Genomic DNA, 22,817 nt, shown 5'->3' on the forward strand with positions numbered 1-22,817 from the left:
TCAATTAATGTGCGTATTTAATGGGATCGCACGAATACATGAACATTGAAGAAATATTAAAGAATTGGATACATTCTGGCAGTATTATTAATAGGAGAGCTGGCAGAATTGTTAGCACATGAGGCAAGTTGCTTAGCAACATTTTGTCAATTTGTACATCAAAATTCTGCTGATGTCGACTTTGGCTTTCATCCTTTTAGGGTTGATAAAATATGTACCAGTTGAGCACTGGGGTTGATGTAATCGACTTATCTCTTCTCCCCGAAATTGCTGGCTTTGTGCCAAAATTATATATATACACTGACACACACATATTATATTTATATATCCACACACATGGTGTGTGTGCATAAACTTTATTTCTAAAATAGTGAATATATATATATATATATATATATACATATATATATATATACTCTTTTACTCTTTTACTTGTTTTAGTCATTTGACTGCGGCCATGCTGGAGCACCGCCTTTAGTCGAGCAAATCGACCCCAGAACTTATTCTTTGTAAGCCTAGTACTTCTATCGGTCACTTTTGCCGAACCGCTAAGTTTCGGGGACGTAAACACACCAGCATCGGTTGTCAAGCGATGTTGGGGGGACAAACACAGACACACAAACACACATATATATACATATGCATATATACGACTGGCTTTTTTCAGTTTCCATCTACCAAATCCATTCACAAGGCTTTGGTTGGCCCAAGGCTATAGTAGAAGACACTTGCCCAAGGTGCCACGCAGTGGGACTAAACCCGGAACCATGTGGCTGGTAAGCAAGCTACTTACCACACAGCCACTCCTGCGCCATATATAATAATGCATTTACATTATTTTCTTATATTGGTTTCTTTCTCACAGGTGTTACTACCGATGTAATCAAAAAAAGGAAGGAACAGACTGGTGCGGTTTTAGGATGAGAAAAGCTCTGAAGGTAACTTCAATTTATCATCATCGTCATTTAATGTTTGTGTTCCATACTGGCACGAGCTGGATGGTCCAAGAGGATCCAACTAGCCCAGGGTCTGTGTTGGTCTTCAGTGTCTGCTTTGGTAAGGTTTCTACAGCTGAATGCCCTTCCTAATGTTACCAACAAGGCATTCATGACAAATAACAAATGAATGCTTTTATGGAGACCTGCCGAAAGTTAGCAAGATCAAGCAAAGATGGCTGTAACTACCTGGTCACTGCATGTGTTACCCTAAACTGGAAGCAGCCAAATTAGTCTTGTGGAACCCACTTACATCAACAACTTGATTGCAGACACTGGCCTGGAATGTATCCAGGACCTAGAGGCAGTGACGATGGACCGAGAAGTGTGGCAGGTAGACTTTGTTGCTGTGACCCAAGTTGGAACCTGGTAACAATAATGCTATCCGGGTGTTTTTTTTTTGTGCCACCAGCACAAGCAAAGTAACTGTGCAGCTTGCATGACTATGAAACCCAAGGAGGGGCAGAGCAGGTTCTTGTTGTAGAGGAGTTCAATGGCTGTTTACATTTAGAAAAGTGTGTGAGGGGTCATCGTCATCATTTGTTTTCCATGCTAAGATGGATCAGATGGTTTGGCTGGGGTTGGCAAACTGGAGAGCTGCACTGGGCTTTGGTCTGATATGTCTTGGTTTGTACAGCTGGATGCCCTTTTTAACACCAACCATTTCATAGTGTGTAGTGGGTGGCATTCACGTCACTGGCACTGGTGCCTTTCACGTCCCTGGCACAGGTGCCTTTTATGTGTCACCAGCACTGGTCACAACTATGCTTTCACTTAGCTTGATGTGTCTTCTCAAGCATAGCAGCAACTCGCCAAAGGTCTCTGTCACTTGTCATCACTCCCATGAGACGCAACATCCAAAGATCATACTTCCCCATCTTGCCCCACACCTTCCTGAGTCTGCCTCAGATCAACACTTCTTTACGCAGCTCTCCTCCTCAAATAAAGGTGATGAGGTATCCAGGCAGTTACCTCAAAATTTATACTATGCTTATGAAGTTAACCCTTTAGCATTCAGATTATTCTATCAAATGTAATACTTATTCCCTCACGTTGTTTTCAATTAATCATCCATTATCTCATAGCTTCGAGATTCCAATGATGTATTTGATTAAGTTTTGAACGACATTGCTAGGTAGGTGTGACAGGCCAGATCTGGCCTGTTTGAACATAACACAGGAAGAAAATTTAGGGCTGGATATGACCAATTTAAATGCTGAAGGGTTAAATTGATAGACTACTGATGAAATAGTTGTAAGGTCACTGACTTTAGACTTGGCCCACTTCTTAATGGCTGTTTTTAAATCCTTGATTACCTTTTACAGTGTTCTTTGAGAGTGGAAACTGAGCATTAATTAGGGATCTTATTCTTCCAGGAAAATGAGAAACCCATCAAGAGTAATAAACAAGCAAACCCATCATCCAAGGTAAGGATTGTTTATTAAATGAGCATCTTTTATATTTAACTTGTTTCAGTCATTTGACTGCGGCCATGCTGGGGCACTGCCTAGAAGGTTTTTTAGTCGAACAAATTGACCCCGGGACTTGTTTTTTAAGCTTAGTACTTATTCTGTTGGTTTCTTTTGCCAAACTGATTGTAAACTCACTAGCACTGGTTGTCAAGTGGTGGTGGTGGTAGGGGACAAACGCACACATGCATGCACACACACACACACACGTAACACATACACAAAGACACAAACATAGATATATGCATATATATATATACGTACATACATGTCACTGAAGTGAACAAGGGCACTAATCAGCACCAGTATTGCTGGAAATAAGAGTCAAAACAACTCAGTAGCCACAAAAGGCACTCTCTTAATGAGCTGACATATGGCCAGTTTGAATATATAATAAGTTGAATATTTGGGCCAGATATGGCCTGTTTGAATATATTTGGGCCAGATGTAGCCAGTTTGAATATATAACAGGTAGAATATTTTGGGCCAGTTTTGAACCTGATGTGGTCAGATTGACTGTTAAAAGGTTAAACTGCAAAATATTATGTTTATGTATACGATGAGAATTACACTCAGAAAATACTTTTTTTTTGTTTTTGGTTAATTATTGCTAGCATGAAATTACGAAGGAATTGGCTAAAGGTGAAAAGAAAGAGCTGCCATCATTTTCATCATTGAGTAAGTCTGAGCACAAAGCGCCGTTGTTTGGAAAAGAAGACAAGTTGGAAGACAATAAACCTGTGAAGGATGGTAATGATAGCTTCACGCAATGGAGGGACAGTCCAGTCAAAGATACTTCAAGGCAGAAGGAGAAAGCCAGTCTTACATCTGCTCTTCAAAAACAAAAGGTTTGTGATAAATTTAGTGGAGATCTTTTAGATGATGATGATGATGGTTGTTGTTGTTATTATTTTATTGTTGTTTACTTTTAATATGTATGTTTGTTACAATCACTTGCTGAGACACACCAAGTGTCCTAGGGTGGGTGAAGGATAAGAGATGTTACAGTGTGTCTGAAAACTTGGGGAGGGCAAGTGGCAGGGGTAGTAGTGAAATATCTTCATGTAATTCAACACATACATTTAAATTGATAAGGTTTTTTTTAAGGATGCGGGCTGTACTTGTCAGCACAATCTTTTGAATTTCTCTGAATACATGAGATAGTGCTGAAAGGTTCCTGGTTTTAGGGGTATCACGAAATGCCTGGCTGGAGGCTCAATCTTCCAAGTTCTTATACAAGGCTTAGAAAAACTGAAGGACTGCTGCAATAAGTGTGTGTATCTGAGAGGGGAATATGTTGGATTAAAAACATCATTAACTGATCCTCCTGTATTTTCTTTTACCCAAAGCCAGGAACTTTTCAGCACCTCCTCACGTGCTGTAGAATGGTTTCTTGACATTGCGTGATAGTTGTAAATGAGTATAATTGTTATACAACCAGTGTCCTTCATGTCCAGTTTTCTGTGAGAACATATCTGATTATATGGAAATGTCTTGCTTGGAAACAGGTGAGGGTTGGTAACAGGTGGGCAGCCAGCCATTGAAACTCCACTTAAACAAATTTTATCCAACCTATTTGAGTCTAAAAAAAAATGGACATTAAAAAAACTAAAAAAACAATAAATATTAATGAAAATAAACAATGAAATACTGTATACTCATAGGTGAGAGGTATGTATAGCTAATTTCTCTGATTGTTTGTAATACAGGAGCTGTTATCTCGTGTGCAGTTGTCAGCACTCCCTGACAAAGGTGCTCGTCTCAAAGAAAATATTCAACAATTGGAAAGTAAGATCCAAAATATAGATCTAAATAAAGATGTTTCCAGAACTTCTAAGAGTAAGTTTTACTTTCAAATACTCTCCTACCTTATCACACTTGGATCACCATTTGTTTTATATTTTTGTTACTTGTTTGGAACAAATTTTTCATGCTTAGTTTTCTATCTACACCCAAGGGAGGGGGTGGTTTGAGGCAAGTCTTCTTGCACTGTTACAGGCTAGCTGAGTATTATAGAGAGTGGTGTGAAGCAACTAGAGTATTATGGTCCATCATATTGGTGTACTGAATCAAATAGTGTTATGCTTTATATTACAGTGTGGAAGGGTACACTGAATCAAACAGATAAGTTTTATAAGGAGGATTAAAGTAAATACAGCATTATAGTGTAAGGGGAGTATAGTGGTCTGATTGAGCAAACATAAAAGCATCTCAACCGTGACTGTCCTGTTCTATTTTTAACATAGTAGGGTGCAATTTGGCTGAATGACCTTATAGAGAAGCTTTTGTTGCTTGGACTGGTATATATGTCCATAAAGCAATGAATAAGGTATGCAAGCATATCTTTCCATAAAATGAAATAAAATAAATTAAAACATTAAACTTTTTTTTTTTTCATTTTATTTTATTTCTAAGTGATTTCCTCTTTCTTCCCCTCAGCACATACTGAACCTGAAATCATCAGAGTCCATCCACCAAATGAACCAGGAGGTCAACCCATACACAAAACAGTGAATAAGCCAAGTATGTATGAGATTAGTTTTACTTCATTTATGAGTGACCTGTTACATATTACAAGTTTAGAAATGAGCACAAGAGACAAACTAAGCCAAATGAATATGAGTGCCTGGCACAATGGTTAGGGTATCGAGCTCCCAACTCAAAGCCTGTAAATTCAAGTCCTGCTGTACTGTTATAAATAATTTTTGCTGTCATCAATCTTAATGTAATTGCACTGTGTTCCTGCTTTAGTGGGAATTGCTTTAATGTATTCTCAACCAGATTCCTGTTAAAGCAGTCATAAACAAGAAATATAGAAAAAGATGATAAAATACTAAAATTAGATGACTGATCACATTGTAGTTTTGTAGTCAAGTGTGTTTATGACTCATTGTTAATAGTGTCCCCTCATAGCTGTTGTTTATTTTTGTTTTTAATTGGGGAAAAAAAGATTTATTTTTCTGTAATGAAATGAGTGTGTGATAAACCTAGCACTTTGTAAACAAGCAAAGCCTAGACTCTTTAGAGTTGACGAAATTATTAATGATGTTTACTCTTCAGACAAAGAGTTTATCCTCATGTAGACAATGAGAATGATTCTGATAATCAAACTGGTGAAAGTGATGAAGAAAGTAGTGATGCAGGTGAACAAATTATGATAGTTGAGAGACAGACTTCTTATTTTTATGAATTTTTTTTTTTCAATTCTATCTATTAGTTTGCTTGCAATGAACAAATATGGTAGTTGAGAGAAAGGTCTGTTATTGCTATTCACCTGAATATTTCTGTGGTTCTATCTATTAGTCTTCCTATCAAATATGGTAGTAAAGAGAAAGGTCTGTTATTATTACTCTCCTGAATTTTTTTGCAATTCTGTCCATTGAAAAAATGTTGTAATTGTGAGAGAGGCTTATTATTGTTAATCTGAATTTTTTTGTGATTCTGCAATCGTTACTCTTGAGCTGTGTATGCAACTATTTTTTAGCATGGGAGTCCAGGTGGAGGGTAAAGTTAGATGCCGGGTCCTAGGCCTGTGAGGGTTAAGCATAGTTCACTCATCCTCCTCGCAGCAAAAGCTTTCCATTTTGTCTTAATTTCTTTTTCTTCCCCTCAGCACATAGTGAACCCGAAATCATCAGAGTCCATCCACCAAATGAACCAGGAGGTGAACCCGTACACAAAACAGTAAAAAAGCCAAGTATGTATGAGATTAGTTTTACTTCATTTATGAGTGACCGGTTACATATTGCAAGTTTTGAAATGAGCACAAGAGACAGTCTAAGCCAAATGAATATGGGTGCCTGGCACAATGGTTAGGGTATTGAACTGCCAAATCAAAGCATGTAAGTTCAAGTCCTACTGTACTGTTATAAATAATGTTTGCTGTCATCAGCCTTAACACTGTTGCATCATGTCTCTGGCGTAGCAAGAGTAGTCTAAATGTAATCTCTACTGGATCCCTGTTAATGTGGTGAAGAATATGAAATGTAGAAAAAGAAGATAAAACTATATGGCTGCAAAGTAAGCTTGTTAACAACCACACAGCCATGATTGTAACATCTTGGCTGGAGAGACTCCCTGATCTCCAAGCTATGCACCTTCTTCCAACACAGGAATATCCATAAGTAATTACTGAATGAAAAGACAGAAAAAAAAAATAATGAAGAGAAAGAAAACTATTAGAATTTTTGTCCAATTTTTTTTTCTCTAGTTTTATTTCGCAGTCATGGCTATATGGTAAGAAGTTTGCTTCCCAGCCTTATAGTTCTGGGTTCAGTCTCACTGCATGGCCTCTTGGTCCTCGGGCCCACTAAATCCTTTTAAGCGTAGGTGAAAACTGACAGACGCCTGTCATGTGTATATATATATATGTGTGTTCCTGTGTATGTGTGTGTTTGTCTTCCACTACCACTTGACAACCACATGGTTCCAGGTTCAGTCCCACTGCATGGCACCATGGGCAGGTGTCTTCTACTATAGCCTCGGGCCGACCAAAGCCTTCTAAGTGGATTTAGTAGGCGGAAACTGAAAGTAGCTATTCAATATACATACATACATACATATATATGTGTGTGTGTATATCTATGTATGTATACATATGTATGTATGTATACATATGTATGTATGTATATGTGTACGTATGTATGTACGTACATATATATATATGTATGTATGTATGTATATCTCTGTGTGTCTTTGTGTTTGTCCTCTCATCACCGCTTGACAACCGGTGTTGGCGTGTTTATGTACCCATAACTTAGTGGTTCAATAAAAGAGACCAGTAGAATAAGTACTCCGCTTAAAAAAGAAATATAAAGCGAGTCCTGGGGTCGAATTATTTGGCTAAAACCCTTCAAGGCCGTGCTCCAGCATGACCACAGTCAGATGACGGAAACAAGTAAAAGATAAAAGGTAAAACTAGTTTTTAAACATCAAATGGCTATGGGGATCCGCCAGAGTGAAGCAGTAATCAAAGGAGCCCATGGTTAAAAAATGGTTGGGAGTCACTGATTTACATTATTTGAGAATTTCATTTCTTTCTCCAGGCCAGCAAGGATCATCGAGTGTAAAGAATGAAGTTGATAGTGATGATGATGAACCATCGTCAGCTTCTGATTACTCTGAAAAGTTACAAATACATAAACATCACAATCCTCAAAATTTAAGACAAGTCAAACTCACTGAAGCTTTTGCTTTACCAAAAGAATTTCTTGAAGGAAGTTATTCACGTAAGTTTATCATTTGTTTCTACAGCTAAAGTTTGTTGTAACGGATTTTGGTTCAGTTTTAATTTATTAGTCTTGTTTAAAACTGAACCAAAATCCATTACAAGCTATGACCCCAACAAACTTTTTCCCCAATGTCTAGTAAATTCTAAGCTGAAGTGGTGACAGCATGGACTTTGTCTGTCTTCTTACTCTATCAGAGTATTTAAGTAAAATTATAATATGTCCTACTGATTAAAAACTTCTATTTATTTATTTATGCAGCTGAGGATAGGCCTGCATTTAAATTGATGTAATGATTGCATTGTTCAATTAAATGGAGCCGCTTGAAATGCTGGTACTGCATCACCTCTTGATATCCTGTTGCTTATTTTGATTTTATTCACCCTATTTTGAGTTGTACTAATAATACCTCACTAATTTTTGGTGCTTCAACTTAATCTCAATTATTTTATATATATATATAATTATTAATTTAATATGTATATATTTGTGTGTGTGTGTGTCCCTCACCACCACTTGACAACTGGTGTTTATTTATGTTCCTAATTTAATGGTTTTGGTAAAAGAGACTGATGGAATATGTACCAGGCTTCAAAAAATATGCACAGGGGTCGATTCGTTTGGCTAAAAGCTCTTCAGGGTAGTGCTCCAGCATGGCCACAATCCACTGACAGAAACAAGTGAAAAATAAAAGAAAAGATAAAGCTTTTATGCCCACTCTTTGAATGCACTTTCTTTTGGAATCATTAACCGAATAAAGGTTATCAAATCCTTGTCTTTTCAGAAGCCGGTAGGCAGCCTGCAACACTGTATGGAGGTCGAATGACCGTAACACGTCTCGAAGAAGTGAGGAACGCAATGGATAAAATTACTAACTCTTTGCATGAGTAAGCTCTTATTCTTGGAACTGAATTTCTTAAGATCTCAATTAGAGGCAGATTTAAAAATTCCAGTTTGGTGTGGTGACTGTGTTGGTGTGGTAGTATAGTAGTTATACAGGAATTATTTTAAACATGTTTTTGTGTCTCTCTGTGAAAGTGCATAGCCCAGTGGTTAGGGTGTTGCACTTATAGTTGTCAGATTGTGAGTTCAGTTCCCAGACTGGGTGGTGTGTTATTTTTCTTGAGTAAAACACTTCATTTCATGTTGCCTCCAGTGCAGTATGTATTGTAAAGAGGCAGCCTAAAAGAAGTAGAGGTAAGATTTACACTCCGACCTTGCAAAACCCTCATCAGCAATGATTATCCATACAGACCCATGGGTTGGAGGGCTGTCGCCCAAATGGTGCAGGTGTCATCTGCCAAGGAGTTGGGAATGACCAACAAATGATGGATGCAGCGACGTAATGTTGCATCACATGCACCATTACTACTGCTGCCGTAATGTCTTAGACCTAATAGATGGGCTTAAATTCAACACAGCAAATTCACAAAACACTTGATATTTGTACTGTGTTCCTGCTATTAATGAGTTTAATATGTGAAATTGTTATATCATCATCACCATGATCATTGTCATCGTCGTCATCATTGTGGGTTTTATAATCATTCATTTTGCATAAATGTTTTTTTTTTCCATTCTTGCTTAGGTTGATTGGTTATGAAGAAAGTTAACCTCTGAAAGACTGACTTCCTATTCATATATGCTGTAGATGTCTACCATTCTTATGAGCTATCATAAAATGGTGACAATACATGCTTAGACACACACATGCACATGCATACACCAAATAATGGTTTCATATTTTGGTACAAGGCCAGCAATTTCGGAGGAGTGGGGTAAGCAAATTATATTGCCACCCCAATGTCCAACTGGTACTTCTTTTATCAACCCTGAAAGGACAGAAAGCAAAGTCGATTTTGGTGAAATTTGAACCCATAAAGTAAAGGCAGATGAAGCACTGCTAAGCATTTTGCCTGGCAGTCTAATGATTCTAACAGCTCGCCACCTTATATACTAAATAATACAAATACATAATCTCTCTCTCTCTGACATAAGTATTGATATTTTACAGAGGGGAATCTCAGATTAATATTGATTCTTGTCTATCTTTGATCATCAGGCAACTCAAAACTTGTCCAAAAGAAGATGAAGAAGAGGAAGATCCTCGAGGTTTGAAGGTCTCTTTGATGCCTCATCAGAAACATGCTTTAGCCTGGTTACTCTGGAGGCAGAAACAGAACCCTTCCGGTGGTATTTTAGGTAAGAAAATCATGTTTGATTTTGGGTTTATTTTGCTTATGTGTCCTGTTGGGGTGCTGGTATGCCTAAATGGTTAAGTAGTTTGCAATCATGAGGTCTGTGGTTTGATTCTTTTTCACAGAAGATGAAATTTTTCATGAAGCTGTTTTTGTAACCATGTGGTTTTATGCGCAGTAATACCTTGGGAAAGTTCCATTGTAACCTAGCTGACCAATGCCTTGTGAGTGAATTGGGGAAAAGAAACTGTGTTGACTGCAACCATACTGGAGCACCGCTTTTAATCAAACAAATCGACCCCCAGGACTTATTTTTTGTAAGCCTAGTACTTATTCTATCGGTCTCATATGCTGAACCACTAAGTTACGGGGATACATAAACACACCCGCATCAGTTGTCAAGTGACGGTGGGGAACAAACATAGACACACAAGCATATATGACAAGCTTCTTTCGGTTTCCGCCTACCAAATCCTCTCACAAGGCTTTGGTTGGCCTGAGGCTATAGCAGAAGACACTTGCCCAAGGTGTGTTGCAGTGGGACTGAACCTGGAACCATGTGGTTGGGAAGCAAGCTTCTTACCACACAGCTATGCCTGCGCCTATATCTACACAACCATGCCTGCATCTGTATATATATATATATATATATATATATATATATATATATATATATATATATATATGTATATATATATATGTATATATATATATGTATATATATATATGTATATATATATATGTATATATATATATGTATATATATATATATATATGTATATATATATATGTATATATATATATGTATATATATATATGTATATATATATATGTATATATATATATGTATATATATATATGTATATATATATATGTATATATATATATGTATATATATATATGTATATATATATATGTATATATATATATGTATATATATATATGTATATATATATATGTATATATATATATGTATATATATATATGTATATATATATATGTATATATATATATGTATATGTATATATGTATATATGTATATATGTATATATGTATATATATATATATGTATATATATATATGTATATATATATATATATATATGTATATATCTGTGTGTGTGTGTCTTTGTGTCATGTTTCTCCACAACTTGACAACCAGTGTTGGTTTGTTTATGTCCCTGTAATTTAGCAATTCAGCAAACCAAGTCAATTGAATGAGTACCAAACTTAAAGAGACAGAAAAGAATAAAAGTACCAGGGTCGATCTACTCAGCTAAACCCTTCAAGGTGGTGTTGTAGCAAATGTTTCATTCTGAACCAAACAATGTTGGTGCAAAACATTGTTTCACCTGTAAAGAAAAATGTTAAACTTAATTTTTTTTTTTTTTCCTTAATTTTTCTATTTTTCTTCTCAGCTGATGACATGGGTCTTGGGAAAACTCTGACTATGATTTCATTCATTATGAAACAAAAACAAGAAGATTCCAGCTTAGAAAAAAAAGAGAAAGAGGAATGGTTGAAAAAAGGTATGATGTGTCCTTTTATTTGCATGCTCCTGTGAAGTTTGCTGGTGAAATCAAATGGTTGAGTGGATAAAGGATAAGATAATGAACTATCAAAATCATGAGTTCAAATTTCTGCCAGTGATTTGTCATCTTTCTTAACAGAACATATTACCCTACATCATTTCAGTTCACTCCATCGTGTTGATGTTGTTTTTTTTTTGTCCCAAGTCCACCCTGGCTCCAGCGAAGACCATCCATATATTTTCTTTTTTCTTCTGACTTAGTACGTCTAGGACTACAATATCTAATGTACTTTTATTATTTTTTAAGACAGTATGGTGTGGTTCAAAGATGATTTAGCTGCTATTTTTAGCAGATTGAGCAAATATCTGAAGACTCTCTTGTAAGTATTTTCAATAGACTGGTCTTCAATACATTGGAAAAGTTCTGTCTTATCCACTTCTAAAACAATAGAGGTAAACATTGTTTTCCAAAAGGTCACTTCCAGCCTAGGTGCCATCGCCTTTCTGGCACTTGTGCCCGCGGCATGTGTAAGGACATTCAAGTGAGATCGTTGCCATTCCCCCTGGACTGGCTTTTGTGCGGGTGACACATAAAATACACCATTTTGAGCGTGGCCGTTGCCAGTACCTGCCTGACTGGCCTTCGTGCGGGTGACACGTAAAAGCACCCACTACACTCTCGGACTGGTTGGCATTAGGAAGGGCATCCAGCTGTAGAAACTCTGCCAAATCAGATTGGAGCCTGGTGTTGCCATCTGGTTTCACCAGTCCTCAGTCAAATCGTCCAACCCATGCTAGCATGGAAAGCGGACGTTAAATGATGATGATGATACACACATACATACATACGCCATCACGTATGTGCTCACACACTTCCACGCATGTATATAAATACATCGTTGATCTTGCTATTTGTTTTCTTTTTCTATTTGTTGTGCTTCCCACTTATCGAACATGTTCAAGTAATCATGCTAAAGCCAACACCGGATTTCTTCTGTTTCTTTCTTTCACATAGACAGCAGACGTGTAATAAAGAGTAAAGCCACCCTGATCATCACACCTGCTTCCCTGGTACACCAGTGGGGAAAAGAAGTTGAGGCCAGGTGCAAAAGCGGTTCGTTAGATGTCCTTATATACCATGGACCAAAACGAGAGAAGAATGTCAGTGTGTAAGTAATGCTATCAGTCTCTTCTACTCTAGGCACTAGGCCCGAAATTTTTGGGAAGGGGACCAGTCGATTAGATTGACCCTAGTTTGCAACTGGTACTTAATTTATTGACGCTGAAAGGATGAAAGGCAAAGTTGACTTCGGTGGAATTTGAACTCAGAACGTAAAGACAGACAAAATATCGCTAAGTATTTCGCCCGGCGTGCCAACGTTTCTTATTTCTTTACTGCCAAAAAAGGCTAAACATAAAGGGGTCAAACAAGGACAGACAAATGGATTAAGTCGATTATATTGACCCCAGTGTGTAACTGGTACTTATTTAATCGACCCTGAAAGGATGAAAAGCAAAGTCGACCGTGGCAGAATTTGAACTTAAAACGTAACGGCAGATGAAATACCGCTAAGCATTTCACCCGGTGTGCTAACGATTCTGGCAGCTTGCTGCCTTAAGTAATCCTATCATTATCCCCATTATGATGATGATGATGATAATGATGGTGATGGTCATTATTATCAGTTCTCATCATTGCAATCACAATCATCACCATCAATATTGTGGCTATCTTCTTTGCCATTGACATAGTCTTTTTTATCATCATCATCGTCATCATCATTATTGCCATCATCCTCATCATCCTCCTCTTTGCTGTCATAAACATAGCCATCAACATCATTGTTATCATCATTATCATTATCAATATTATTTTAGGATGGATCACAGGTTGACAAATCTTTGAATTTACAACATCTTATAATCTTTGTCTTCTTCCTGAAGTTTGTACTAATATATATCTATAAAATTCTTTCAGGATAACTTCTAAGGATGTTGTTCTCACTACATATAAGGTTGTTAGTTTGGAAATTGGACGGAAGGAAGACACTGCAATTGCTGACCGATCTCTCACTGAAGAAGAAGAGAATGAGGCAGAAAATGAGCCAGTAAGTAGAAATTTTATACTATTGTTGTTGCCAACCACTCCGAGAGTGTAGTGGGTGCTTTTACGTGCCACCGGCACGAAGGCCAGTCAGGCGGTACTGGCAACGGCCACACTCAAAATGGTGTATTTTACGTGCCACTCGCACAGGAGCCATATATATGTACTGTTTATACGTATTCCTATTTGTATATATATATGTATATGTATTTCTCTTCCATTTCAGGAAAGTCAAGGTAAATTGCCGCTGCTGTTGCAAATACATTGGAAGAATGTAATTCTTGATGAAGCTCATGATATTCGAAACTATAAGTCCCTCACTGCAACATCAGTTACTCGATTAAAAGCTTCGTCCAGGTGGATGTTGACAGGTACACCCATCCAGAATAAATTGTTAGATATGTATTCTCTACTCAGGTGAGAATTTTGCTTTCTTATATTTTCTACTTTTTATTTGCCTTGAAAAGCATTTGGAAATTTTTGAAGAATTTGGTTGGTGGAAAGAAGTAGGGCAGCTTATTCTTCTTGCTCCTCCCCTTCTTATTCTTCTTGCTTTTCTTCCTTCCCTTATTCTTCTTCCTCCTCTTCTTTTTTTCCACCTCTTATTCCTCTCTTTCTTATTCTCCTCTCCTCATTCCTCCTGCTCCTCCTTTTCTTGTACACCCTCTTCTTTCTCTTTTTCTTCCTCCTGTTCTTAATCCCCTCTTCTTCTTGCTCTCCCCTTATCCTTCCCCCTCTTATTCCTCCTTCCCTCATTCTTCTTTCTCCTCTTCTTTTTTTCCACCTCTTATTCCTCTCTTTCTTATTCCCCTCTCCTCATGCCAAAACAGACAGTGAAGCCTGGTGCAGTCATCTTCTGGCTTGCCAGCTCTTGTCAAACCTTCCAACCCATGCCAGCATGGAAAAAAGATGTTAAATGATGATGATAATATGAGAATACATTTACATATCTCTACATGTATGCACACAGATATGTGGGTACATATCTGAAACTATAGTAGGAGACACCTGAGATTGAACTCAAAACCATGTATTTGCAAAGTGCCCTTCTTAACCATGTAACCCAAGTAAAACTCTGAATGTAAGCTGCTGGAACACATGTCTGGTTTCCATTCATTTACCATCATGTGGTAACTTATTTACTTGTTTCCATTATTTTCCTCTTGAATTCAGATTCCTACGTTTTAGACCATTTGATGAATATAAAGTATGGAAAAATCAGGTTGAAAGCAACGAGAGCAAGTATTTCCTTTCTTTTATCTTCTACCTTTTTTCTTCCTTTTTTTTTAAAGTTTGGCACTTATGGCAATCACAATGAGAGTGATTCAGACAATCAAACTGATGAAAATGATAAGAGAAGTTGTGATTTTGGGTGAACAAATGGCAGTTAAGAGATAGGCTTCTTTATCTCCTGAATTATTTCTGTGATTCTGTCCATTAGTCTACTTGCATTAAACAAATGTGGTAGTTGAGAGAAAGGTCTATTATTGTTATTCTCTTGGAGTTTTTGTGATTCTGTCCATTCGTTTACCTGCAATTGTTACTCTTCACCTGTATTTACAACGATTTATATTTTTGATCATAAGTTCAAGTGGAGGTTAAAGTCAGACACAGGGGCTCAGGTCTGCGAGGGTTAATAGTGATGATGATAATGAATTTGATAATGATGACAATGGCAATTTGATACTGTTGACAATGATAAGGATGATATTGATAAGGATGGCAGTGGTGGTGGTGACGATAATGATTTTACTGATCATGATGATAAGGGTGTTGATGATGATGACAGTGACAACAGCATCCTCATCATCTGCTTCTGGTTTTTCTCTTTCTTACTCCCCCTTGAAAAGGAAGGGTTAAATGTGTTTAGTACAGGATTTAGAGTTGAAAAGTAGTAAGGATATAGAGAAAAAGATCAGGTGTAACAGGTGACTTGTTTTTAGAGGATGAAATACCATTATAATAATGTAGATCATCATTATCGTTTAACGTCTGCTTTTCATGCTAGCATGGGTTGGACGATTTGACTGAGGACTGGTGAAACCAGATGGCTACACCAGGCTCCAATCTGATCTGGCAGAGTTTCTACAGCTGGATGCCCTTCCTAACGCCAACCACTCCGAGAGTGTAGTGGGTGCTTTTACATGCCACCGGCATGAGGGCCAGTCAAGTGGTACTGGCAACGGCCATGCTCAAAATACTGTTTTTTATGTGCCACCTGCACAGGAGCCAGTCCAGTGGCACTGGCAATGACCTCATTCGCATGTTTTCTAACGTGTCACCGTGTTCTCTGCTGTTTGCTTTCTTTTACAGTGTTTGTCAAATAACCGTGATCTCTTTGCTTGACTTTTGTTACAGGAATGGGTAAAACTCGCTTGAACATCATTGTGCAATCTTTATTGTTAAGAAGAACCAAAGATCAGACTGTGAATGGGAAACCACTGGTAAATAGGATCTGTTTCCTTTTCTTTCTTTTACCAATTTTCTTACAAACTGCTATGCTACTTGGCAGTGAGACATGAGCTGAGACTACTGGAGGCTTGAAAGAAATGAAGCCAGTATGCTCCACTGGATGGATAATGTCAGAGTGCATATATGACAGTGTAAGTGATTTTAGAGCAAAACTGGGTATATGAGGCATTAGAATAGTGTTCAAGAGAGAAAACTGCACTGGTATGGCCATATGTGTATGAATGAAGACAGTTGCATCATGAGGTGCTGATCTCTAATTGTGGAAGGGGTAGACCCAGGAAGATGTAAGATGAAGCGGTGAGAAAGGATCTCCAGCCTTTGGGACCCAAAAGGAATGACAGGACCAAGACACCCGATTGTCCTTGTGTACAGGCATGTCCCCTGCATTTCTCTGCAGCTGAGCTTTCCTAATCTTGCAGGCTTGTGGGTACTGGTGCCACATAAAAAAAAAGCACCCATGCCAGTGTCATGTAAATGCACCCCTGTCTAAAGAGGTTGGCATTAGGAAGGGCATTCAGCCATAGAAACCATGCCTAAGCAGGCATGGAGCTTGGGCAGCTAGCCTGCTCCTGTCAAACCATCCAACCCATGCCAGCATGGAAAACAGACGTTAAATGATGATGATGAAGTAATAAGTGTCACACAAACTGAAACTGCAATTCAGGTTCAATGCCAGATGTTGTGGTCACTTCTCTTTTACTCTTCTAATGGCCTTGGAAAAGTTATGAATGTCAGCTATGGCACAAGAAAGGCATTCAGTATAAACTGGAAAAGTTGGTGTTAGGAAGGGCATCCAGCTGTAGAAACCATACCAAAGCCTACACTGAAGCATGATGCATCCATGATGATGATGATGATGATGCTGCTGCCACAACTCCAAATTTCCTGACTACGCTGAAATCAATGAGGATTGTTTAATCCATCATCATTATCATTTAACATATGTTTCCATCTGAAATGGGTTGGACGGTTTTACAAGATCTCAATTCTGTGGTAGTAGGCGGGTCTTCTCAAGTACAGCAATGTGTCACATGACGCAGACCTCTATCATCTCCTTTGTAAGGTTCCGTATTAATTACTAAGGAAAATAAAATACTATATGATTTTGCCCTAGAGACAGTATTTCTGAACAAAAGATGGGTTAGTCAAGAAGGAAATGTCTTGGAATATAGTTCAGCTTGATAAGAGCGTGGTCTAGACAACAACGCTGACAAAAACAACAACAAAGAACTGATTTAAAGAAAAATATTTATTTCAGATTAAAATGACCAAGAAGAAACTATTGAGCTACAAGCTGAAGTTGTCACCCAAGGAACAAGAACTGTACAATAAGATTTTCAAAAGAATTCAGTGAGTATAGTTTGGAATTAGTTTCAGCTGCCGATTCCTTATTACTTTACCAATATTCGCACTCTTTTTTTTTCCTCTTTTTCTAAGTTTATTCATGCATATGGAGTTGATAGAAAAGGAACAAGGCTTACAATCAGTCGATGAGAAACTGAAAGAAGCCCATCATATGTGTGTGTGTGTGTGTGTGTGTTTGTATTTGTGTTTGTCTCCACCATCACCACTGCTTGATAATAGGTGTGTTTACGTCCCCATAACTTAGTAGTTTGGCAAAAGGGACTGATAAAATAAGTACCAGACTTTAAAAAAAAATTCAGTGCCCCAGCATGGCCACAGTCTAATGACTGAAGCAATTAAAAGAATAAAAGATATATACTCTTTTACTTGTTTCAATCATTTAACTGCGGCCATGCTGGAGCACCGCCTTTACTCTAGCAAATCGACCCCAGGACTTATTCTTTGTAAGCCTAGTACTTATTCTATAGGTCTCTTTTGCCGAACCGCTAAGTTACGGGGACGTAAACACACCAGCATCGGTTGTCAAGTGATGTTGGGGGGACAAACATACACATACACATATATACATATATACATACATATACAACGGGCTTCTTTTAGTTTCCGTCTACCAAATCCACTCACAAGGCTTTGGTTGGCCTGAGGCTATAGTAGAAGACACTTGCCCAAGGTATCACGCAGTGAGAATGAGCCCAGGAACCATGTGGTTGGTAAGCAAGCTACTTACCACACAGCCTCTCCTACGCCTATATATATATATGTGTGTGTGTATATAAATATAGGGATGGTATTATTAAAATACCATCACGAGTACAGGCAAATTAATAAAGTATATACATACAATATTAGATATGTACATATATACACAAGAGCACTACATGAGCACCTAGATTTGTGACTATTCGGTGGTACGGAAGTATTTTTGACTTCTATTTTTTAGTGATGTAGGTGCTCATGTAGTGCCCTTGTGTACATATGTACATATCTAATATTGTAGGTGTATATTATAGATTAAAAGGGCTGAAGACAGATACTTTCCTCTTTGGCCAAACCCTCAACATTTTCAAGTTTCACTTGGAAAAGAAAGTGAGAATTGAGAAGAAAGTTCTGCCCCACCCCGCCAGCAATTTTGTTAAAAGGTGGATGAATGTTACAAGAATGGGCCTACTCTAAGCATGTGCCTATAAAGTGGAAAGGGTGCTGGTGGTCAAGAGTATCGTAGACTTGTGGGGGTTTCATGAGCAGTCTTAGGAGGTCTCCCTCTTTTGGGGAATTTTGTTACGTATTATTGCTTCTTTCATTGTTTACATGACTTTCAGGAAACCCTACATCGTATTTGTCCTGTGTTGTCCACAATGTTTTTTTATATGTAAACCCTTTGTGGTTAATAAAGAAACCATTATTATAATTAATTAATCAATTATTATTATTATTATTATTATTACAACAGATCAGTGGTCCAAGATTACATTCGCTCACATATGGACAAGGATTCACTTCTTGCAGATAACTCTTCATCCTCTAAGAATCATCACCAAAAACAAAGCACTTCTTCTCAAAGTAGATCCACAACTACAAAGAAACCGACTGGTAAAGATGTCTTGGTGTTTCTACTCAGATTAAGACAGTGCTGTTGTCATCTTAGTTTGTTGAGAGAAGTAAGTGACTGCAGTTTCAAGCCTTGCTTACACCAGTGTCTTGTTTTTTTTTTTTTAAATTTTTATATGAGGGTGGGCTGGAAGTTCATATGTTGATTATAAAGGAGTGATGGTTAGAGCTGTGAAATCTTGCATGCTTTAATTTCAACTCCTTTTATTAATAGCTGCATTTTATTTACATTATTTACATTTGACAGATATTTGTCCTCAGCTTGTTTGTTGTTAACACAACATTTAGGATGATATACCCTCCAGCCTTCATCAGGTGTCTTGGGGAAATTTCAAACCTGGGTTCTCGTTCCTAAGGTATTTTTTCAATGTTGCTGTTGTTAAGGTCACTGCCTGGATGCACATAAAATATGTACCAGCTGAGCACTGGGGTTGATGTAATTGACTAGTTCCCTTCCCCGGTATTTCAGGCCTTGTGCCTAGAGTGGTAATTATTATTATTATTGTGGTATTGAGCAGAATATTTGCTGTAGCCCATCTTTTATACCAAGACAAAACATGTTTATGAGAGCATTTCCAATCAGTTAAGAACAGAAGCCATGAGAACCGCTGCCTATTAGATCTATGAAACCTTATTACAGATGTTATTACCTTGTTGTTGCTTTGTTTTTAAATTTCTTTTTCTTTTGTTTCAGTCAATTGATAAAGAGATGACTGAAGAAATTGGTCTTGACTTGTCTCTGACTGAGCAGCTGAACGACCTAACCTTACAAGAGAATGATTTAAAGGGATATCTTGATGAAGATTGTAAGAATGAAAACAAAAACCAACAGGATGTTAAACAGAAACACAGTGATATCTTCTGCCTCGAATCTCAGAGTACAAAAGTGAATAATACTTTTCAGTTATATGTATTGTAGAGAAAAAAGTAAAAGAGAGGTTGAGTTTTTAAAAAATCTTTTCAGCAATAAAAGGCATGGGTGTGGTCGTGTGGTTGAGAACCTCACTTTGTAACCATTCGGTTTCGGATTCAGTCCCATTGTGCAGCACACCTTGGGCAAGTTTCTTCTACTATAATCCTGGGATGACCAATGCCTTGTGAGTGAATTTTGCAGACAGAAGCTATGGAATTCGATCATACATATATATTGTTGTGTTCTCATCCAAGATGAAGACGAGCACCAATGTTACACATGACAGGCTAGATAATTGCTGAGATTTCTCTTTGTATGAAACCAATGGTAGCCTTCATAAACCCACAAATAAAGTGTGTATGTATATATATATATATGTATCATCGTCGTCATATCATTACCATTTAGTATCTGTCTTCCATGCAGTCATGAGTTGGATACTTTGACAGGAGCTGGCAAACCCCAGAGCTGCGCCAAGCTCCGCTATCTACTTTAGCATGATTTTTATGGTTGGATGCCCTTCCTAATGCCAACCACTTTACAGTGTAGTGGGTGCTTTTTTACAAGGCACCAGCACCAGTGGGGCCACCAAGTAACTTGCAAGTGTCCTCAACTGAGATGGGGAGTGGTATTCAGTGAGGTAGTTATATGTATGTGTGTGTATATGTTTGTGTCTGTGTTTGTTACCCCAACATCGCTTGACAACCGATGGTGGTGTGTTTACGTCCCCGTAACTTAGCAGTTCGGTAAAAGAGACCAATAGAATAAGTACTAGGCTTACAATGAATAAGTCTTGGGGTCGATTTGCTTGGCTAAAGGTGGTGCTCCAGCATGGCCACAGTCAAAAGACTGACACAAGTAAAAAGGAAAAAAAAGAGTGTTTTGCTAGTTTTCAGTGCACACATGCACACAACCTATGCTCCCTTATATACAACCATATACACAGATTTATTATTTATTCATTATTTTGTTGTTTTTTTTTCAGATCAAAGCACTTATTGAGATGCTGCAAGAAATCTATAAGAACACAGAAGGCAGTGTCAAATGGTATTTATATTGTTTTGTATTTTATTTATATTTTTGTATTGACTTTGTGTAGATGCAGGCATGGCTTTGTGGTTAAGAAAGGTGCTTCACAACCACATGTTTTCAGATTCATACTCACGCAGTGAGTATGAATATATATATGTGTGTGTGTGTATATATATGTGTTGATCATCATCATCATCATCTGCTTTCCATGCTGGCATAGGTTGGATGGTTTGACTGAGGACTGGCAAGCCAGAAGGCTGCACCAGGCTCCAATCTGATCTGGCAAAGTTTCTACAGCTGGATGCCCTTCCTAACGCCAACCACTCTGAGAGTGTAGTGGGTGCTTTTACGTGACACCGACACAAGAGCCAGTCAGGCGGTGTATGTATATGTATTGGTGTGCATGTGTGTGTATGCATATGTGTACCTGTACATGTATATACATATATGTGACAGTTCTCTCGTCTATTTATCTCTAGTTATCTGTCTGGTCCCATTTAAAGAAATAAATTTGTTATGGTACTATCTGATGATTATTTTATGGCTCACTGACTTCTGAAACCATAGCCGTTTAAATCTAGTTAAGGCTTGGTGTTTTCACTCTCTTCAAGGATGCGTAGTTGGGAGGGTCAGTCATATCTTGTGGCATTTTTTCGTCCAAGCCAAACTTTTAAAAGGTTTTTTTCATGATGCTGTTGAACTATGCATCAATAAAAAATGTGTGTGAAACAACTGTAGTGAACCTACAACCCATTTGTGTTCTTGTTTTATATATATCTATATATAGTTATTTTTTTAACTATAGCTTTTGATTTGTATGGATTCTTAACCCCTTTTCAACTAGATGAGAGGCGTTACTGAAAAGTTCTTGGCTTTGAGTAAAAGAAAATATTCCCCTCTCAGAATCACACACTTATTGCAGCAGTCCTTCTGTATTTCTAAGCCCTGTAAAAGAACTTGGACAGTTGGGCCTCCAACCAGGGATTTCATGATATCCTTAAAACCAGGAACTTTACAGTGCCTCCTTGTATGTGTGTGTATGCGTGCTCACACACACACACACACACACTGTGATTGCCTCAGTAAACAACTCTTCCTGAAAGCAACCATACTGCTTTCACAAATCTCAATATAAAATGAATAAATAGGCGCAGGAGTGGCTGTGTGGTAAGTAGCTTGCTTAGCAACCACATGGCTTCGGGTTCAGTCCCACTGCGTGGTACCTTGGGCAAGTGTCTTCTACTATAAGCCTCAGGCCGACCAAAGCCTTGTGAGTGGATTTGGTAGATGGAAACTGAAAGAAGCCTGTCGTATATATGTATATGTATGTATGTGTGTTTGTGTGTCTGTGTTTGTCCCCCCCCCCACCATCGCTTGACAACCGATGCTGGTGTGTTTACGTCCCTGTAACTTAGCAGTTCGGCAAAAAGAGACGATAGAATAAGTACTAGGCTTACAAAGAATAAGTCATGGGGTCGATTTTCTCGACTAAAGGCGGTGCTCCAGCATGGCCGCTGTCAAATGATTGAAACAAGTAAAAGAGAAATAAGATAATTTTTGTGCAGTATACTCAGCCAGTTGTTCTATTTTTCCTTTCTTTCCCTTGTAGTGTTGTTGTATCACAGTGGACAAAATTGTTGATGATTGTAAAATACCACATCACGCAGGCTCATTTTACGTATCATCTCATTGATGGGGCCATTCCTCCAAAGAAACGGTCAGAGATTGTTGATGACTTCAACACAAATCCAAACGGTGCAAAGGTAAGTAACTTTATATCATCATCATCATCAAGCATCTGATTTCCATGCTGGCATCGGTCAGACGGTTTGACTGGAACTGGTAAGCTAGAGAGAAGGACATCGTTGTTATAATGTTCACTTCTCCATGCTTGCAACGGTCA

General features: G+C 37.9%; 1 protein-coding gene across 2 annotated transcripts in view; it reads left to right on the forward strand.

Moving 5' to 3' along the window:
- The window catches only part of LOC106874552 (transcription termination factor 2), a 34,095-nt gene that overhangs the window by 5,761 nt on the left and 5,517 nt on the right, over positions 1–22,817 (forward strand). For both annotated transcript variants that reach the window (XM_089361484.1, XM_089361485.1), the window contains exons 4-23: positions 866–938; positions 2,372–2,422; positions 3,079–3,312; positions 4,174–4,303; positions 4,904–4,987; positions 6,078–6,161; positions 7,510–7,692; positions 8,477–8,579; positions 9,755–9,894; positions 11,308–11,418; positions 12,436–12,589; positions 13,399–13,528; positions 13,751–13,941; positions 14,698–14,762; positions 15,883–15,968; positions 17,255–17,346; positions 18,812–19,019; positions 19,664–19,855; positions 20,868–20,929; positions 22,524–22,677. In XM_089361484.1, the coding sequence (XP_089217610.1) occupies positions 866–938; positions 2,372–2,422; positions 3,079–3,312; positions 4,174–4,303; positions 4,904–4,987; positions 6,078–6,161; positions 7,510–7,692; positions 8,477–8,579; positions 9,755–9,894; positions 11,308–11,418; positions 12,436–12,589; positions 13,399–13,528; positions 13,751–13,941; positions 14,698–14,762; positions 15,883–15,968; positions 17,255–17,346; positions 18,812–19,019; positions 19,664–19,855; positions 20,868–20,929; positions 22,524–22,677 (2,527 nt within the window). The remainder of the gene's footprint in view (positions 1–865; positions 939–2,371; positions 2,423–3,078; positions 3,313–4,173; positions 4,304–4,903; positions 4,988–6,077; positions 6,162–7,509; positions 7,693–8,476; positions 8,580–9,754; positions 9,895–11,307; positions 11,419–12,435; positions 12,590–13,398; positions 13,529–13,750; positions 13,942–14,697; positions 14,763–15,882; positions 15,969–17,254; positions 17,347–18,811; positions 19,020–19,663; positions 19,856–20,867; positions 20,930–22,523; positions 22,678–22,817) is intronic.

Source organism: Octopus bimaculoides, chromosome 13, assembly GCF_046866305.1.
Source record: "Octopus bimaculoides isolate indiv1 chromosome 13, ASM4686630v1, whole genome shotgun sequence".
NCBI lineage: Eukaryota > Metazoa > Mollusca > Cephalopoda > Octopoda > Octopodidae > Octopus > Octopus bimaculoides.